Below are 18,520 nucleotides of genomic sequence, written 5' to 3'. Positions count from 1 at the left end.
ATGAAAGCATGAAAGAAAAGGTTATCTCATACAAGCATTCGTACCTCTATAGTAGACCCTACCCATAAAAAAAATATTGCCAGCTGGTGACCACTTTAACAGATGTGCTTATAGTAACAGACTGAGAAGCAGTGGGGAAAAAATATTCTCACATGCATTTGATCCAGAGGAGATCTTTACATACGTTTACGCAAGTTCAGATTGTGCTGGGATAATTACTTAAACAGGCACATACCTGCATCATTTCAGAGATTACAAGATCAAAAATCACGAGCCAGTACACACACAGAGATACACACACTCATACTGACATATACACACTGGGTATTTCCAAGGGAAATAATTGTGAGGTTATTTTAAGACACCGTGCTGGTTTGCTTCTTGTACTCACTCTTCCTTGATCTCATAAAACAGCAAACAAGTATGTGAAAAAAAGAGCCTTTTCTCACAGTGTGTGTCAGCATTTAGGGTTGGACCCCAAATAATCATGTTCCTAGTTGATTTAACTTTTACAAACATGTTTCTCCTTAATATGTTGGAATGGCTTAATTAACCACAGTCCTGACTTAAATTTGATAGAAGATCTGGGGGGGAAAGAAGGGAGATTATGGGCCTTGTAACTTCAAAGACATGCAAAAGATAAATGGCCAAAAAATACCTGCTGAAACATTTCAGCTATTATGTGATGTGTGTGATATCTTTAATGCCAGCAGAGGCTTTTCCCTTGATTACTGAGAAGAGTATAAGTAATTTTTGACATGCCATTTATTGTTCAAATAAACAATGAAACAATGAAAATTAAACAATGAAAAGTACACCGCTTCTTGCATTTTCTCTAAATATCCTTCAGGACATGTGAGGGCTATTTCCTAACAGAAATAAACTTCTTAGATAAATAAAAGTGGCTTTAAATCTAAATCTAGCAGGGATTTTGAGAATTTGGGGGCTTGATTCTGTAGTTCAGTCAAATCAGCACCAAACATTTTCCCTCAGCCTCTCTCTGTTGATGAATCAAGGCAAGTAGCACTAGTTGCTGCTACAGGAAGTGGTAAATACAAGCCTTCATGCCTGAATGCAAGAGTTCAGGAGGTTTGACCTTTCCAAGTAAATTAGTGACCACCTCTTTTTTTTTTAAATACAGGAAAGGCTACCTTGAATATGTCATAAGAAGGCCTTAAGAATAACATTTAACTCTCCACAGCTTTGTATATTTATATAAAAATTGCCAAACATCTGCTGCAGAGAACAAAGGACAAATATTCCCATAATTCTCAAGTAGTCAGATGGGTCTCGTTTTTCTCATCTGTTGTTGGTTCTGTTTGTTTATAGTTATTGTGAGGTCTGAATTGAACAATGGCTAAAAATGTTATTTATTTGCCCAATGCCTTTTTTTCATGCCAAGAAATAAGTAAAAGAGTTGTAATTGTGTTGGTTTTGTCCAATTGGAGGTCATGTTTACTTTTTAAGTATATTATTTCATGGTTTCCCTGGATAAGAGTAAGAGTCTGTTTTGGATAGACAGTAAAGCTCATTATAAGTTCATAAGAAAAATTATACAATAAGTTGCAAAAAAAAAAAAATAAAACAAGACCAAAAGGAAAGAAATAAAATGAGCACTTACCTGTTCCCTTCATAACAAAAGCATCCTCAGCAATGTTGCTTTTTCAGTGAGGATGTTCTGTGGTCTTCTGTTAAAGTGTTGGTTGTGGTTGAGGCAGTTAACACTGGCAAGGTGTACTATAGTTCAAAGACAACTACAGTTTCAAAATGTTCTGTTCTACAGTGTCTGTGGTTTAAAGTCCTTTTTAACAGATGTCAGAGAAAAGACCAGGCTGACCGAGCATATAGTGATATTTCAGCCCCTTCTCCGCCTGCTTCCGAAATATTTCTGCTTATGATGCATGTGCCATTTGACAATTACTAATAAAATAATTGAACATTTTTGTTCATGTTAACTGAACTCATAATGAATAAAATACATGGGCATTTGAATTTAATTGCTGTTTTTTTTTTCTGGTTTAAATAGGTTAATAGGTTTTAGGTACCTTTCAACAGCAACTGGGATATTTTTACTGAAAGTTATATTGTGATAATATCATGTTGACTCAACTGTAGCAGATCAACGTTTTGGCTGAAATAGTTATTTTCTTGTTGGAAGATACCATTAAATCACTAAGGTTTTATTAAATTATGCAGTAGATCATCAGAACTTTGTATCAACATTGCTGCAAGTATTAAGGCTCAAATAGCAATGAGACCCTGACTTGAGACCCTTGTTCTGCTTCTCTCAGTATTAGATGCATATTTTAACATTAGGATAATCTTGTAAAACAAGACAAAGCAAACAAATCTTTTGGAAAGCAGTTATTTTGCTTAGAATCCCATTAAAGTGACAACATAACACTTTAAGGCTATCAGCTAGATATATAAAATTAACTTTTACATTTATTCTGGAAATCTAAATTTGAAGGCAGACGTTTGGTTTTAATTTGCATTTGTGATTGGGATTTCTAGGCGCGTATCTGCTGATTAATTAAATCCATTTAAACTGATTCAACTTCATGAGAGAAAATGGTGGCATGTTATGCCTAACCGTCATTTTACAAATGTCAAATGTCCCACAAGATTAATACAGACACAAAGGTAGTTCTCTCGGGATTGAAACGGCCGCATTAAGCAGCTCCCCCTGAGGGTTGTCTCATTGTGCGCATTTTGCTGCCTGACAACTCTCCAAACTTTATTGTAAACATTGTATGGCGCTGTTCAGGCTTAGCATAATGCCATTGTGTACATGGTCCCTGCAGCAGGAAATATATCCACCTGACACCCTGGTCTGATAAATAAAGTTTACTTGGGAACAGTTTACAACACTGACCTGCTAAGTGTCCACAAAACAAAACGCCATCCTAATGAGACAAGTGTGGGTGGCTCTGGAGAAAAAAGAACTTTACAGCATAATTTAATGAGATACGTTTGATTAGAAACATATTGAAAATCTAACATAACATTGGACACATGCCATCAGACTGCAGCCTAGGGATCACTATATGTTTGGCAGATCGGTTTACAGCTTCTAAACTTTCAGGCATTTATTATTGTTTTTTTTTTTCATTTTGTTTTATATGTTCTAAAACATAACCCTGAGGCCCGAAATACAGATTTTCTTTTAAACAACTCATGATCTGTAAAGTTGGATGCCAAGCTTTATTTCCTGAGAATCACATGGATAGAATTTGACTGCTGTTGCTGTTGTACAACTAAAATAGTATGCTCTTAAAAACCAAGGGACTTTCCAAACTCGGCAAGTCTCATGCAGCCTGTCTTTACCTCTGGCTTAGTAGAATACATATTGATTCTTTTTATCCCTTTAAACCTTGTTAAGAAATGCACACCTTATAAATGTTACTAATAGAGAATCAATTTATTATTTCACATGGGTTAAGATTTGAAAGGGCCCACCAGTAAAATACCAGCAAATCAGATATTTTGACACTTTGAGAGTGCAGTCATTTGATTTTCAATGTGGAGGTTTGTTATTTTAAGTGTGAACGATTACATCCATACATATGAAGCCTATACATCACAGGTGTCAAACTCCAGTCCTCGAGGGCCGGTGTCCTGCAACTTTTAGATGTGCCTCTGCTGCACCACACCTGAATAGAATAATTAGGTCATTAGCAGGACTCTGGTGAACTTACCTACACAAGGAGGAGGTAATTAAGCCATTTCATTCCAGTGTTTTGTACCTGTGGTACATCTAAAAACTGCAGGACACCGGTCCTCGAGGACTGGAGTTTGACACCCCTGCGTGGTCAAGAACAAAAATTGAAACAGAAAAAGGATCTAAGTTAATATTGTCAATTAATGCATGGACCCAGAAAAGTTACATTTGCATTTTCCACAAATGTGAGCTGAAACTTTTTTTGAACTGGAGAAAAATACAAACATCTCCTCAGATTAACCAGAAATTCACATTGTATCACACTGCTTGTGTTTACATGTTTGTATTTTTACACATGTTTTTTGTTGTTTTTTTTTTACATTTTAATCACTAACTTCAATATATTTTATTTACCAACACACATCATTTTGAGGCGATTTAAACTAAAATATTCCTTTGTAAATGTTTTATAAAAAATAATCTGAAAAGTGTGGCAGACCTTTGCATTCAGTCCCCCTGAAACAAAATGCTATAGATTAGATTCCAAATTAACTTTAGCTTTTTGGAGTCATTTCTCTGCTGGTAAGAGGAAAGTCTCTTCCCCAGCTTCAGGCATTTACACTGATGAATTGGAAACCTTTGCAAAGCTGCTGGCTTGTGCGGATCATTCATGTGTAAAATGAACACCAGTATAAAATAAAATTAGCCAAAAGTTCAACATGTGCATTTATGTGTTGATAAATGCACATGACTATAACTATAAAATATCCTATCAGTATTGGAACACAAGCAGATTTTAGAATACTCCATACACAATCATTTTGTCTATGGAAATCGCAACCAACCAAATTCCAAGTTTTGTGTTTGTAAATTTGTATTGGAAAGTTTGTTAAACTTAGAAAAGCAAACGCAAAATGTAAGAAGGCTTTGGTGTTGAAAATATTAAATATTTATATATAAGGTACTTGTAAGTCTAACTTTCAGGTTGAACATTCAGAAAAGAAACTGTAGATATTTCTACTGGTGGTAAGAAATTCTCTAATCTATTGATTCTGCCCTTGAGTTTTTGGCATAATAAGCCCCTTGCTTCCTACCGCCCTCTTTAAAAGGCTTCAAAGGGACCCTGAGGCTAGAGCTGTGGTCAAATCCATTGTCTGCAGCTTTGGCTTCAGATGAATCTCACCACTGATGTTTCACAGTATCATAAAAACAAAACAACAACAACAACAAAAAAAAAACATTGCATCATTTGATTAGTATAAATCATTTTAAAATAAAAGTTGATTAAGAAATGATGCGTAAGTACATCACCTTACTGAAAACATAATACATTCTTTATTATTTTGGCATTATATGAATGGTGCTATTAATTTACTTTGCATACCTTTTACAAGCCAGTTTTGCTTTCATTCTGCTTCACCTCCCTCTGGGCTCTGAAATCCGATCTGTGTGTTTCACAGTGCATTCTTCCTCTCCCCTCCTCCCATGTGCATGCCAGAGCCCTCAGCTCTGCCCTCTGTCAGATTTCAAGTTTCTGCAGACCTACAGCGAATTGTTTATTTTGCTAGACATGGAGGAAACACGGATGTGCCCTTCATTGGCTTCGAGATTTAGTGCTGAGCCACACTGCAGTGTGATGTATATTTGGAATAGAGCCCTCTCTTACAGGAGGTTTAGTGTCATTTTCAACAATAAGCTTTTACTTTAAGTTTACCAATAATTTAACATTTTCACTTTAACTTTAACTATCTATCTTACAAAAACTTAGCAATCTTTGAAAAGAAATATAAGGTACAAGAGCCATCAAGTCCTCTTTTATTATCATATTGTCTCTTGTTAAGTTTTCTTTAAATGTTTAAAAGTTTCATACCCACAAACTCAGTCTCAATGTTTTTTTTTTTTTTTTTTTTTTTTTTATCTTTGTAAAATAAAGGTTTCAAATAAAGGCAACCTAATTAGTAAATGCATGTGTACTTTAATCTAAGGATACATACTCTGTGAATACCCCCGGAGTTTAGTGAACCTTGGCGAATAAACAACATCATAAAAACCAAGGAACACCACAAATGTGTCAGGAATAAAGTTGTGGACAAGTATAAAGCAGAATTAGGTTGTAAAGCAATATTCCATGTTTGAACAGAAAATGAAAGCATAAGGCACAACTACAAACCTAGAAAGATGTCGAATACACTGCAACTTTGACAGGGAGAACATTAATGAAGGGAGCAGCAGTTGCCATTAGTAACTTTGGAGCAGCAGATTCGCAGCTCAGGTGTGAGATTCTGTTGTCCAGGCATCTAGTAGTTGTACACAAATCCAACCCCTGCTGGAATAGAGGCAAGGAGAAAGCCGAAGAAAGCCACTTTTGAAACAAAACCATTTAAGGTTACAGTTTTGCCACACAGAGGTAGTGTCCTTGATGTCAGTCGAGATCCAAATTTGACTTCTTTAGAATGCCCTAGTCAAATACAGGCCTAAATCCAAATGAGAATTAGTGACACGATGTAAAAATTGCTGGTTACAGGCACTCGTTCAATTTGAAGGGTAGGCCTACAAAATAATAACTCAGGAAAAATGATTACAAAAGAACATCATACTTTTCAAATGTTCATTCATAGAACTACTTAGCAGCCTGCACCATCTTCCTTCAAACTTGTTTGTTGTTTTATGTTGGTCTATTCCAAGAAAAATCCCAATGAAATGTAATAAAGTTTATTTAAATATTAGCAGGTTGAAAAGCATGACACTTTTGAGAATGGAATTGCATTTGGTCCCCATCTCTTCAACTCGTCTTTAACTTAAACAGCTACGCACCCCTAAATATTGCTACACAGACAGGAAGCATTTCTTTTAAAACCCTTTGAAACATGCTGTGTAGCCAGCTGAGTAATACAATTTCCTTTTCAGGATATATGAACAAAGGCAGAATTGTGAACTAAACAGAGATGGAGGAGGAAAAAAATGGTAATTGAGGTGAATGATTGTGTGGTCATTGAAATGACTCATTTGCCTGGCTCAGTGTTTAGCTGTAACATCACAGCTTATCAGCACACCACAGCCTGAGTGACATTTTTCTATGCCAGAACCACAAGGCTAGGGTTATGTCAGATTGCCACAAGTTGAAAGAGACCTTGAGAATATTTATGTGAAACCCTGGAGATGTCCCGCTGCTCTTTTTGGAGGATGGTGAAGTTCTGAAGTTTTGGGGTTGTTTGTGGTGCTTCTGGGTCTGTAAGTCATTCTCAGCTGGAGGAGAGGTTGATGTTGGAATGTCGGCCGGGGTCAGGTCAGAGATGGAAACCTCTGGAACAGGACTCGAGGAAATGACTCCTGGAGGAGCCAGTTCGCTGAAGCCCCACCGAGATGAGCAGGTCACAAGAAGTTCTTAACTAGTTCAGGACAAGAGGGGAGAAAAGAAATCCTCATTTATTCTTTCTGCGTTGTTATTCATGGTTCCTTCTGGAGAAACAGTATTTGTCCTGAGGTGGAGAAAAAAACATGTTTATTTCTGCAAGATTGAACACAAAACGTGATATTTTCACAGTAGAGAAAAAGTCACAGATTTCATAAAGCTACACATTATGGCAACATATAATTCAAAAAGTTATGTGTCATTTAAAAAAAAGCACCTGCAATATGCTATATATATATATATATATATATATATATATATATATATATATATATATATATATATATATATATATATATATAGAGTCAGATTAAACACAAAATCATTCTTAGCTAAATGGGATCACCAACTCTGACTACTCTTAGTTACTTCTCTTCCAAAAGACACTCTTAGCTGCCATCTGCTGGTTATGGTTTGGGTTTCTTGACTGTTTCTTGACTTTTAGTTTGAAAAGTCAAGGCCAGGTTGGCATTTCCTCAAGAAATGAAACAGACCAGAGCAATAAATCATCTAAAACATCCCCACTCACTAAAAATAGTGGGGGTTTACAAGAGATTAGTTGGAAGAGAGAACATTGTTAGTGTCAGCTGAGATCTATACTCTCTCAATGCATGTTCATGCAGAAATGAATCTGTTCTCAGAAGTGTCCACATAAATTGCACAACTTCCTATTAAACAAAGGGTTCTTTGTACATCTTAAGCATCTAAATTGTGTTTCTCAGGGCAGAAGGATAACAAACTTCTAAAAATATGCAATAAGGGTTTTTTTGTAGACTAAAACCTGTAAGGACTTTTATAATTTTCACCATCCCGTATTAAATTCAAAGCTAAAACCATCATGCCTGATAATGAAGTTGGATTTAATTCAGAGTCAGCCTAGAGTCTGCATTTTTCCCACATTTTTTTTTACATTGGAACCAAGAATATCACTATTTTATTGGAATTTGGTATGGTATGGATTTTGTATTATAGACCAATACGACATAGTAATTAAGTGGCTTACTTTTGTAAAGCGTATAAAGACATATTCTATTAAGATTTACAGCTGAAAATGCAGTAAAATGTGGTTCTACAAAAGTACTGACTGAATTCTTTTGCATGCTGTTCAGATTTCTCTTTAAGAATTTTGTAAACCCTCCCCCTTCACATTAATGCACTACACTGTGGTGATCTGTATCTCATATAAATCCCTGTAAAATACATCAGCTTTTGTGGTTGTAACTTAACAAAACATGAAAATGCTCAGAAGGGATTAAAACTTTTTCCATCATACTGAAAATGCATGACCCGTTTTCATTGCTGCATGAACAAATTCAGCTTGATGTTAGCAGTTCAGTTAGCTGCCCAATCAAAACGTGAAAGTAAAAACGAGAAGTTTTTGTTAAAAGGCTCTGGACTCTTATAATGCAGACTGCATGGGGTTAGGGCTTTTTTATGTGCTGGATTTTATTGAATAGACTAAGAAAATATGTTGTAATTTTTATAATAATTAACTTTATGACAATATATAGCAACTTCCGATGAAGATTTGTAGATGTAGAAGATTTAAAGCATGCGGCATCACTGTTACTCTTAAACAATGAGTATTTCCACAGTTGAACTGGGAACATTCATAAGACATTAAACAGCTCCAAACTTAAAACATTTCATGTATGTTGCAACTTTATTGGCATTATTAAAACGCTTGTTATTCTATTGACAAATCGTGCTGAATACGCAGTTATAAACGGGACAGTGAATTTTTTGGCAAAGTTAATAAAGCACAAGTCGACTTTGGGGCCAATTTTCACATGCACAACAGTCGGTTTGCAGACGCGTAGGTTGGAAGAACCCTCAGCTTGTTAACCACTCTGTGATTGGTCCGGGCCGAGTCAAGGCGGAAGTCTACAGAGCAGGGGGATTCCCCGAGGGAAGTTCCCAACTCAAACTGGGGCTATGTAAAACATACAGCGCCATATCCTCTCCAGCGCTTCGTAACTTTGCATCTGAAGATTAGGGCGACGATGCTGCGGTGGTGTCAAAACAACAAATACGACTTAAATAATAGGGGACTCAAGTGAAGGTAAGGAGGACGCTCTCTCACACGCAAACACACTCACACCGGCGGAGAGGCGGATGGATCTGCCGAGCTGTTGCTCGGTCGCCTTACTGAAAACACCGGCTAATGCAGATCCAGTTCAAAGAATACGGAACTATGCAAAGCACTCTTTAAATGTCACTTTGTAACCATTGGACATGTATCCCGGATGGTTTTAGCGTAAGTTGTGTTGTATATTTCTCATTCAGGTCGCTGTAGGTACTCCTGGAAATGTTTGTATGGAGTGTCATTGATAGGCAGTTTAAACTGTGGAGACTGATCAATAAATGATACAGGTCTCACATTATTACCAGTTTTTGAGTCCGCAGCTGCACATTTTGAGCTGTATTTCTCTCAAAGTCGATTAAACATGCGATAATTGTTGATAAGAAGAAAAGAAAACAATGTAAAAACTGCGTATTTACACAATTAGTGGTATCAATTATTTATCATTAGTTTGTTGAGGCTCTGTTATTCAATATCTTCTACATTCACTCTTTAACTGTGGCACATTTGACCAAATTCAAATAGTAGTAAGGAGATAGTAAGATTACACAATCAGGGTTGATAGACTTTTCATTATTGCAACATTTAGCTTATTTTAGCCTGCCAATACATTAGGCAACACTTTAAAAGTTAATTTCCCCATTGTTCTGCTATTTCAACGTGTACAAATGCAAACTAAAACATCACAAAGCAGGAAAACGCTACTCAATCTGCAGATTTGACTTGTGAAAATGTTTATAAGCGGTTGTTTTCAATTATATAGGGCTCATGCCTGCCGTGACAGTGATGACAAGGCATGGACAGGAATATTGGAGACCAGCTAAACAAAGCTTTTGAAGCTTATCGCCAGGTCTCCATCGAAAAGGACAATGCTCAAAAGGAGTTGCAAAAAATGGTAAGCAAATGTTTGGTCAAATGGGCTGGTCTTTGCCGCTGCAGTGCAAGTGTTGAATTAAAAGAGCACTATGTCAGAGAGACTTTCTAATGTTGTGGATTTAAACGAGGCTCACAGCCCTGCCAAACTGCCATATTTTTGTGTTGGGGGAAAAAAAAGAGTTAATTATAAATAAGTTTAAAATCTTTTATTTAATAGGGCATATTTTGCGCAATTCAACTGAAAAACAAAAACTAAACTAATCTGACAGCAGAAAATATGTACAAAAGAATAATAGTTCTGTTAAACTGGACAACGTTAAGCAAATATTTTATTCATGTATCTTTTGATCTAATTTCTACATTTAGTCTTGTTAGATACACATCTAGCACAAACGATGATGAATTTGATGTGCCTGATAAACTTCGAAGTTATCCTCGTTAGGAATTTGAACAAATGATCAAATAGTGCTCAGAACCCCCCCCCCCCAAAAGTTCACACTATTAGTAGAGCCTAAAATCATTCATACTTCTTATATAGAGTCTACAGAGAGAGATAAAAATTAGAGTGATGGTAAAGAGGCCTTCCAACCTCAAAAGACTTGGGGCTTATCACCAAGCAGTGTCCAAATATGAGAGGAAACATGCAAAAAGATGGTTTGTAATTATAAGAGGGATTTTATTTCTGTAGTACTAAAGCCAATTTTTTTCACTGACTGTTGAAAATGGTATAATAATTTTAAACATAATATATCTTTTTGGAAAATACAAAAGGACACATTATTTTGAAAATCAATTCTCGTTTTCCAATGTTTTGTGTTCTTCAGAGATTTCTCTTTTACTTCCTGTCATAAACAAATGTCTCGGTGGAATGAAGACCGTTTTTAATCTGTATCTGCCAGGGATTTGAAAGATTTGGGCCGAGTTGTGTACTTAATGGTACAGTAAAGACAGGCGTTAAGTAGTTGGAGAAATACTGTATACGGCAACAGCAACGTTAGTAAAACTCGGCGTTTCGTCAAAATTAATGAAAAAGACAAGAAATTGTCCAGACCTGGCTAAAATAAATAGGATAGTCGGAGAATGTGAAAAACATGGGAGGGGGTGTGGAGCAGCATCTTGATCTGGAGTTAATTTACGTAGGACTGTACTAGTTTTTAAAATCAAAATAAATTAAACTACACATTCTCCTAGAAGTATAAATGTTTTGTTGTTTTTCGGTCAAGTTGTACAGGATATATGTCACATTAAAGATTGGAAAACGTTTGACATTTCTTTATGTCATAAAAACCTGGTACTGTTTACGGGGATGTGTATGGTTGTCAGGACGCTCTCGTAAAAGAGATCTTTGATGTCGAGGAGTTTTCTCCTGGTTAAATAACGGTTGAAGAAGAAGATGTAGAACTCTGAAAGCCACTGTATTGTTGTCGTGTTTTTGTGTTTGAAGTGATGGTTTTCAATATTGATGAAATGGCTCACTGCCCAGGGCACAGTTTGCGTGGAGGGCAACACAAACTCTTCCGAGGGTGGGGTGAGAGAGTTTCGTGTTTTGCTTCCCAAATTAAGTTTTATACAGCTTATAGTGAAGTGGTGAATAGGCACCTCCCACTGAGCTACTTGTTGCTAAGAATTGAGAGGGAAAGGGGTTGGGCTGAGGGCACAGAAGGAGGGGTTCAACCAGGGCTTTATTTATGCAAAAAAACTGCCACAGTGTGTGTTTGCAGTCGGAGGAAATAACAGACCCCATGTGTTTACAGAAGGAACATTATGAGCAGTACACTCAAGAACTTATAAAGCAGATAGAAGACCAACAGCGTTTGATTTCTGATCTTGAAACTGAGTTGTCAGCAACAAGGCAACCCTCAGGTTAGTCTCTGTGACCACTTACCTTTGAATTGTGTCATGTTTTGGAGCTGCATTCACAAACTGTGAAAGAATCAGCTTTATTCTTTTCCACCCAGTCCTTTGTCGCACTGATCATTTTTATGTGACTCTTAGGAGAGATGAAATGTGAGCCTCGCAACCATCTTCTCAAAGCGGCTGCCTCTAGTAGGAAGACACAGTACCGGGTATGTTCACAGCCACAACTTTTATAGCTCTTCCTACCTCTTCTGTTTGTAAAATTAAGGATATGCATCCTGTAGCTCACTGCTTCCTCTCTGTGTGCAAAGAGAGGCGCTCTACTCAAATTCCACCTTCTTTTGTGCTGAATAATTCTAGAGAAGGAAATTGTACCTGCATTAAACAGCATCATTTGTAGGATGTGTAAAATAAAGTTAGCAAATGATCAAGATGGTAAAAGAAGGTGGTGTACCTTCCTTTATTGTTTTTTCTACCACCACAGTCTTTAAAAACACCTAATTGTTCATGTTTTTAACAGAAATTACGACATTTTTGCCATAAAGATGAAAAACATTTTCTTTCATGATTATTGTGTACACAAGTTTTTCAGTATTATTACAGTTTAGATCAAATGTGTAGAAATGTATCAAAAGGTAGTCATGGCATACTTATTGTTTTATTAGTATGCTTATCATTTTTGCCTTTAATGGATGCAGAACATCCTTGGTACTAAACTACATTAAATCAAATTTATGTTGAGATGCAAAACTTTCTTGTTCTTTGGGAAAACAAGATAGAAGATTAGTGAGTATATATTCACTTTATTTGGTAGAGCAGTTAAGACAAATTAACTTAAACGGATAAAACAACTAGTTTGTAGCTAAATGCTGTAAAATGACTGACATATCCCTTGTAACAGTCATTCTGCTCTAGAATGTCTTTTTCAGATATCACACAAACATACAGAAATGTTAAAACAAGCTCCCTTCTTGTCTTCACAGTTTAGAACAATGATGAGAGTTATTCTAAATGATAAAATCTTTACTTTTTTTTTATAACACAGAGTGTCTGTGGAGGGGCTAAAAGGTCACAGGTTGCAGAACTCTGGGCTAGAGAAAGAGAAATGGCATCTCAGTGATATTACCTGGATAGTAAAACAGGAAACAAGAAGAATTTACTTTGACTGTGCAGAATCACGAGTTGTTACTGTTAAAAAAATGACCAGGGGTTCAACAATTACCTCTACATATCAAATTAACAAACATATCTGGCTGTTTTCTGCATCTTTACCATGCTTACAGTGCTGTGGAGAAGAATTTGCTCGCTTGCAGATTTTCTTCAATGTCTTTCTTATTTGTCTTATTTATATTTTTCAGATTTTTGAGCTAATTTTAATGTCAGAAAAATGTACGATACAAAAAAGAAAAAAAAAAAAAGATTGCCAGTGATGATTACATTTATACAAAAACAAATCTAATCAATCTGGTCATCTGGGAGAAAATAGTCCCTAACCCTAATTGTGCCATCCATTGGCAGCATAGCAGAACTGTGCAGGAAATTTGACCGACTCTTTTTTGCAGGATTGTTTTGCTTTAGTCATATTTGAGGGTTTTTGACCCTGTTTGAGGTCATGCCATAGCATCTCAGCTAGGTAAAAATTTGAACTCTGCCAAGGCTGACCCAACAGTTATGGAGCTTATTTCGTCTAGTTGTCCAGATCCTGAAGTGTGAAATCTTTTGGCCTACTTCTTTTTGTCAGGCAGATTCTAATTAAATAATTTCTTGCAAGCCTGGTATTATTCAGGTCCAGGTGTGGCTAGTGAAATTGTCATCGGCTAGTCATAGAATTTGGTTAATCGCAGTAAACTTATAACTTGACAAAGAAAGGCTAATCTCTCTATTCACATATGGCCAGTTTGTTTTAGCTAGATGAAAAAAATATTGAAAACTGCTGTTTTTATGTACTTATGTGACATTTGTGTGATATTAAAATTTGTTTCATGATCTAAAACATTACAGCAAGAAATGTAGAAATCTGTATGGGGGGGTAAATACTTTTTTACAGCACTCCAAGTGACTTGCTTTCCATCCAGTGTTTGCATGTGTCCTGCTGTGTCTGTCTGGTTTTACTTCACCAGATGGTGCTAGAGGATAATATCGCTGCTCAGTGCAGCAGCTCCATCTTTGCTTGGTCTTCAGTAAGCCAGGAAACTGTTCCCCCCCCTCCCCCCCTCACACTCATGATGCATAAATAAAACGGCACATGCATCAACAGCCTGCCCTTTGGATAATTGTTGTTAATGATGACTAAAAAAATTAAATGTGTTTCTTTTTTTTTTTTTTCAGGGGAATGTGGCCACTGTTGCTGGTGCTTCAAATTTGACAGTCAACAGCAGCTCCGACTAGTACGTGCCTCTCCTCCTAAAGATTTCTCTTTTTTTCTGTAACTGAGCTGACAAACGTCCTTTTTTTTCTTTTTTTTTTACGTCTTATTTATTCATGTATTTCTTGGGGTCAGTCAGGACATGTTGGCGGCATTTGAAGCAATTCAGGGCAAATTCCGACAGATCCAGACCCTGACTACAAAGCAGAAACATCACCTGAAAAGGTTCCACGGAAGTTACGACAACTCAAACGGTAATATTGACGGTAGTTTTGCACAGTCTAAGCTGAAATGCTGTTCTTGGAATTTTACCTTAATTAGTTGCAACGGATGCGATTGTGAATTGGGTTGTATAGGTCATAAAATAATTTTGTTTGTAAATGTCACATCAGCTGATGAGTGTATTAGCTTTTGCTCTCTTTTTTTTAAATTAAATAACTCTTTAACTAGAAATGGCTGATTAATTCCTCAGAGATGGTATGGAAAAACAAATCTAATCATCCCAGGGAGAAATGGTGGCACTTTTCTTTGAATTGTGGCTGTTTGGTTGTTTTTAATCACACTGACAAGTGTTTTTTTTTTAATGTTATTAATAAAGATGGTGACATTTAAGTGTTTTGAATAAAACAAAGTATTGTATAAACTTTTCAAACTTAGTTTTTAATAAGCAAAAATAAATACAAAATTTTTCTCATGAAAAATGAGAAAAATTTTAAATGCATTATTAAATGCCCAAAGCTGTCCAAAATGTAATGTCAAACTATTTCCCCCTTTTTTTAAAAATACAACCTTCATACAATGTCATTTATCCGCCTCTATCTCCTCCATTTGCTTGGATGCCACAGCTCACTCTCCTTCCGTTCACACACTCTTGACTCTGCTCAGCTGAGGCTAATTCATGCTCTGAGCACCCTTTTGTCTGCTGCTTCGGACCGAGCTGACAAGCTCACTTTTTCAGTCACTGTTGCTGAATTATGGGCCAATTTAAAATCAATGAGGGGGGATTTTGGAAAAAAAATCCCCCCTCATTGAAATTTTTTGAGGGGGGATATTGAAATTTTTTGACCTAATTACAAAACAAAACATTTTTGGCAGAAAATTATCAAATGTTTTTTTTTTTTTTTTTTTCTAATCTACTCACTCCTGTAATAATAATTAATGAATGTAAAATCACAGTGAATATCCTCAAACGGTTGCTTGAGCAAACAGCAGACATAATGAAATACCTCGAGCTCACCGCCTTGTCATCAGTATACATCAGTATACATCAGTATACATCTCGGACTTATGGCATTTTTATGTTACCACCACAAATTTTAACATGTTTTATTATGATTGAATGTGATCAACACAAAGTTTTGCATAATTATGAAGCAGGAAACTTCATAATGATGCAAATTATTTATATGTATATATGTGTATATATATATATATATATATATATATATATATATATATATATATATAAACTTTTGAAAAAAAGTTTTGAAAAGTTTGAACAGTGTAGTACTTTTTTCAGACTTTATTCCCAATCCTGATATTATTATTTATTTATTTATTTATTTATTTATTTATTTATTTATTTATTTATTTATTTTTTACAAGACTTTGTAGAGCAACCTATTAGGTTTTGTGACAGATTTTGTTTAAGTTGGGACTTAATCCATCTAACACATGGTTATGCTTTTCACCTGTTTCTACCTGTTAAAAGGTGAATCTCGACCTTGGTTTCAAGTCTTTTACATCATCTAACAGAAGGTTTGTTTTTAGCTTCATCTATCCTCTCTTTTCCCATCAAGTCTGATCAGGTTCGTTGTCCCTACTGAAGAAAAGCACCCTTCCAGCATGATGCTGACACTACCGTGCTTCACTGTAGGGACTATTTATTCAGGGTGATGTGGATCTTTGCAGTGGCTAAACAGGTCCCATAGACCTGTTTCTGTGATTAATGCCCACCTTTCTGGTCCATCTGTTTGGACTGTAAATGCTTGCCATTTGTTGCACATAGAAGTGTTGTTAGGTTCTCCCTTCTTCAGATGATGTATTGAAGAGGACTCCATGAGATGTTCAAAGCTTGGAATAATATAACCTAACTTAGCTTTAAGCTTCTTCAGAGCTTTCTCCCTGACCTGTCTGCTGTACTTATTAGTTTCATGATGCTGTTTGCTCACTAATGTTCTCTTACAAGCCTCTGAGGATTTCACAAAACAGCTGGATTTATACTGACCTTAAGATATACACAGAGTGACTTTATTTATTAATTAGGGTGCTCTGCATGTGTGGCTGTACTGGAATTTGGTGAGGTCTATCAGAGAAACAAGTGAAAACAAGTAATACATTTTAATTTTAAACCAACTGACAGGGGGGAGGTTAGGCTGGATGATTTGTTGGATAATTCAACGTGGTTGTTCAAAATAGTCGATACAACAAATCTAAACCTATGATGTATTAAGTGTTTACTGTACATTGTTGTGTACTCTAAATGTTCTCAAACTTCTATCTCAAAATTCACCAACATGCTGACTTAAAGAAAAGAAACGCTCAACATCTCTTGCTCTCCCATCACCTCCCAGACCAGCGCTTCTCCATGCCGATCCAGTGCACGGACGGAACCGTAGAAGCAGAGAGGCCCTTTCCTACGCCTCTGAGGCTAACTGCGGACGTCCTGCCTGCACCCTTGGCGTCTCGTGGCACCAGTCGGGAGGACAGAGACTTGGTAGACTCTCTCACCAAACTCAGTGTCAAATTCCCGCCCCCCACGGACAGTGAATACGACTTCCTGAACAGTGCCCCGGAGAGGAACATCGGCCTGCCGGTGGCTCGAAAGCCGCCCCTCGGCTCCCCCACGCTGCCAGAGGAGGAGCCCGTGGAACTGCCCTTGCCTTTTGTCTATCCCACGTCCCCCTCCCACTCGTCATCCGCCTCGCCCTCCCATGAGAGCGTGCGGGGACCCGAGCAGGTGAGAAACAGAGAGGAAGGTCTGAGAAAAGTAGTAGCAAATTATCAGTTTCTGATTGGTCTCTGCTAATGGAGGAGTAAAACAGTGTGAAGCCCAAAAATATCTCCCTGGCTAAACATATTACCGTGCGATGTGTGCCGATTCCTTTTTTTTTTTTTTTTTTTTTTAACTTGAGCATGGATGCTCTGCTTATAATTGGCATGTTGGTTTGAAATTGAGAGCCAGATGGAAGCAGTTTAGATCAAGTATGATGGTTTGTTGGGTTTTTATTGCTGATGTGTGTAAATGCTTAAAAAGTAATTGTGAATTATGTACAGTAAGATTTAAAAGTTGAATTTTCTTTTTTTCGACCGCTACTCCTACAAATATGTGTAAGATAGAAATAGCTGTTTTTGTTGGTTCAGACAAAGAGGGAGATAATTAAACACTTGAGAATAATGTTGCTTTTCCTTGCCGCCGCTGTTCACGTTCTCTCTCTAATGCAGCAGGAAGTTATACCTTACACAGCTTGTTATTACTTCAATGAGGTGTAAAAATACCCTAATTTCTTTTTATTTATCCCACGCTGCAGCCCCGGTGGACCCCCGAGCTGTGTGACGCCGTTGACATGGGAGCCAACCAGGAGCCTCTGAGCAGCTGTCCCGTTGAATGCGCATTCTGTCCCGATTTAGTTCCCCAGAACCTCATGACAAGCCATCTCTACTTGCACTTCTTGCCAAAGAAGGAAGCAGAGAATTGACAGCAGACTGACAGGCAAAGGTCCGAACTTACTTCAAGAACTTTTTTTTTTACTGTTTTTATGGTCTTTGCAGGCGTGATCCTGCTTGCCATGAACTCCAAAGCGCTGTACAGGATTTGAAAATTACACTGCTATAAGACTTGAATTCATTTATTTAATACTGAAGAATTTAATGGTACACTTTCCTGTCCATACTGATTTTCTAATATCACACTGAGAATTTACAGTGATGCATATGGTATATATGAGCAAATAAACGATATATTTACTCTTGAGAGTTTTTATAGCTTGACTTGTTTTCAACAGGCAGATGTGAAATTTGATTATATAACAGATGTTCAACATATAGCAACTTACAGAATGTCATGTTAAAGAGCCACTAACTGTCAACAACTTGCAGTCATTTTTCTTCTTTTTCATTTTGGATCATGTGCTTTGTTTCAGCCATGTTTTAGAGCAGCACACAACACATCACATGATTATCCCAACCAGTTGAGCTTTTCCTGAATGGTTTAATCCCATCCTACTGAATCCTGATCAACGATGAATTTTTTTTATCAGTAATGAC

General features: G+C 36.8%; 1 protein-coding gene across 2 annotated transcripts; it reads left to right on the top strand.

The window, feature by feature from the left end:
• The first annotated feature begins 8,949 nt into the window (after positions 1-8,949).
• Positions 8,950-18,227, top strand: tank (TRAF family member-associated NFKB activator). Of its 2 annotated transcripts, none has more exons than XM_014976205.2 (8): positions 8,950-9,135; positions 9,920-10,051; positions 11,787-11,895; positions 12,028-12,098; positions 14,218-14,276; positions 14,390-14,508; positions 16,828-17,213; positions 17,785-18,227. In XM_014976205.2, exons 2-8 carry the CDS (start codon positions 9,953-9,955, stop codon positions 17,950-17,952), a joined length of 1,011 nt encoding a protein of 336 aa, XP_014831691.1. In that variant the 5' UTR covers positions 8,950-9,135; positions 9,920-9,952; the 3' UTR covers positions 17,953-18,227. The 2 variants fall into 2 exon arrangements, with proteins under 2 accessions (XP_014831691.1, XP_014831701.1); XM_014976215.2 differs by lacking the exon at positions 8,950-9,135 and adding an exon at positions 9,180-9,330.
• Positions 18,228-18,520: the final 293 nt, after the last annotated feature.

The sequence above is a fragment of the Poecilia mexicana genome, unplaced genomic scaffold, assembly GCF_051168715.1.
Source record: "Poecilia mexicana isolate PSO_F unplaced genomic scaffold, ASM5116871v1 scaffold_2, whole genome shotgun sequence".
Classification (NCBI taxonomy): domain Eukaryota; kingdom Metazoa; phylum Chordata; class Actinopteri; order Cyprinodontiformes; family Poeciliidae; genus Poecilia; species Poecilia mexicana.
Note: the sequence above shows the minus strand (reverse complement) of the source record. Positions and strands in the feature narration are given on the sequence as shown.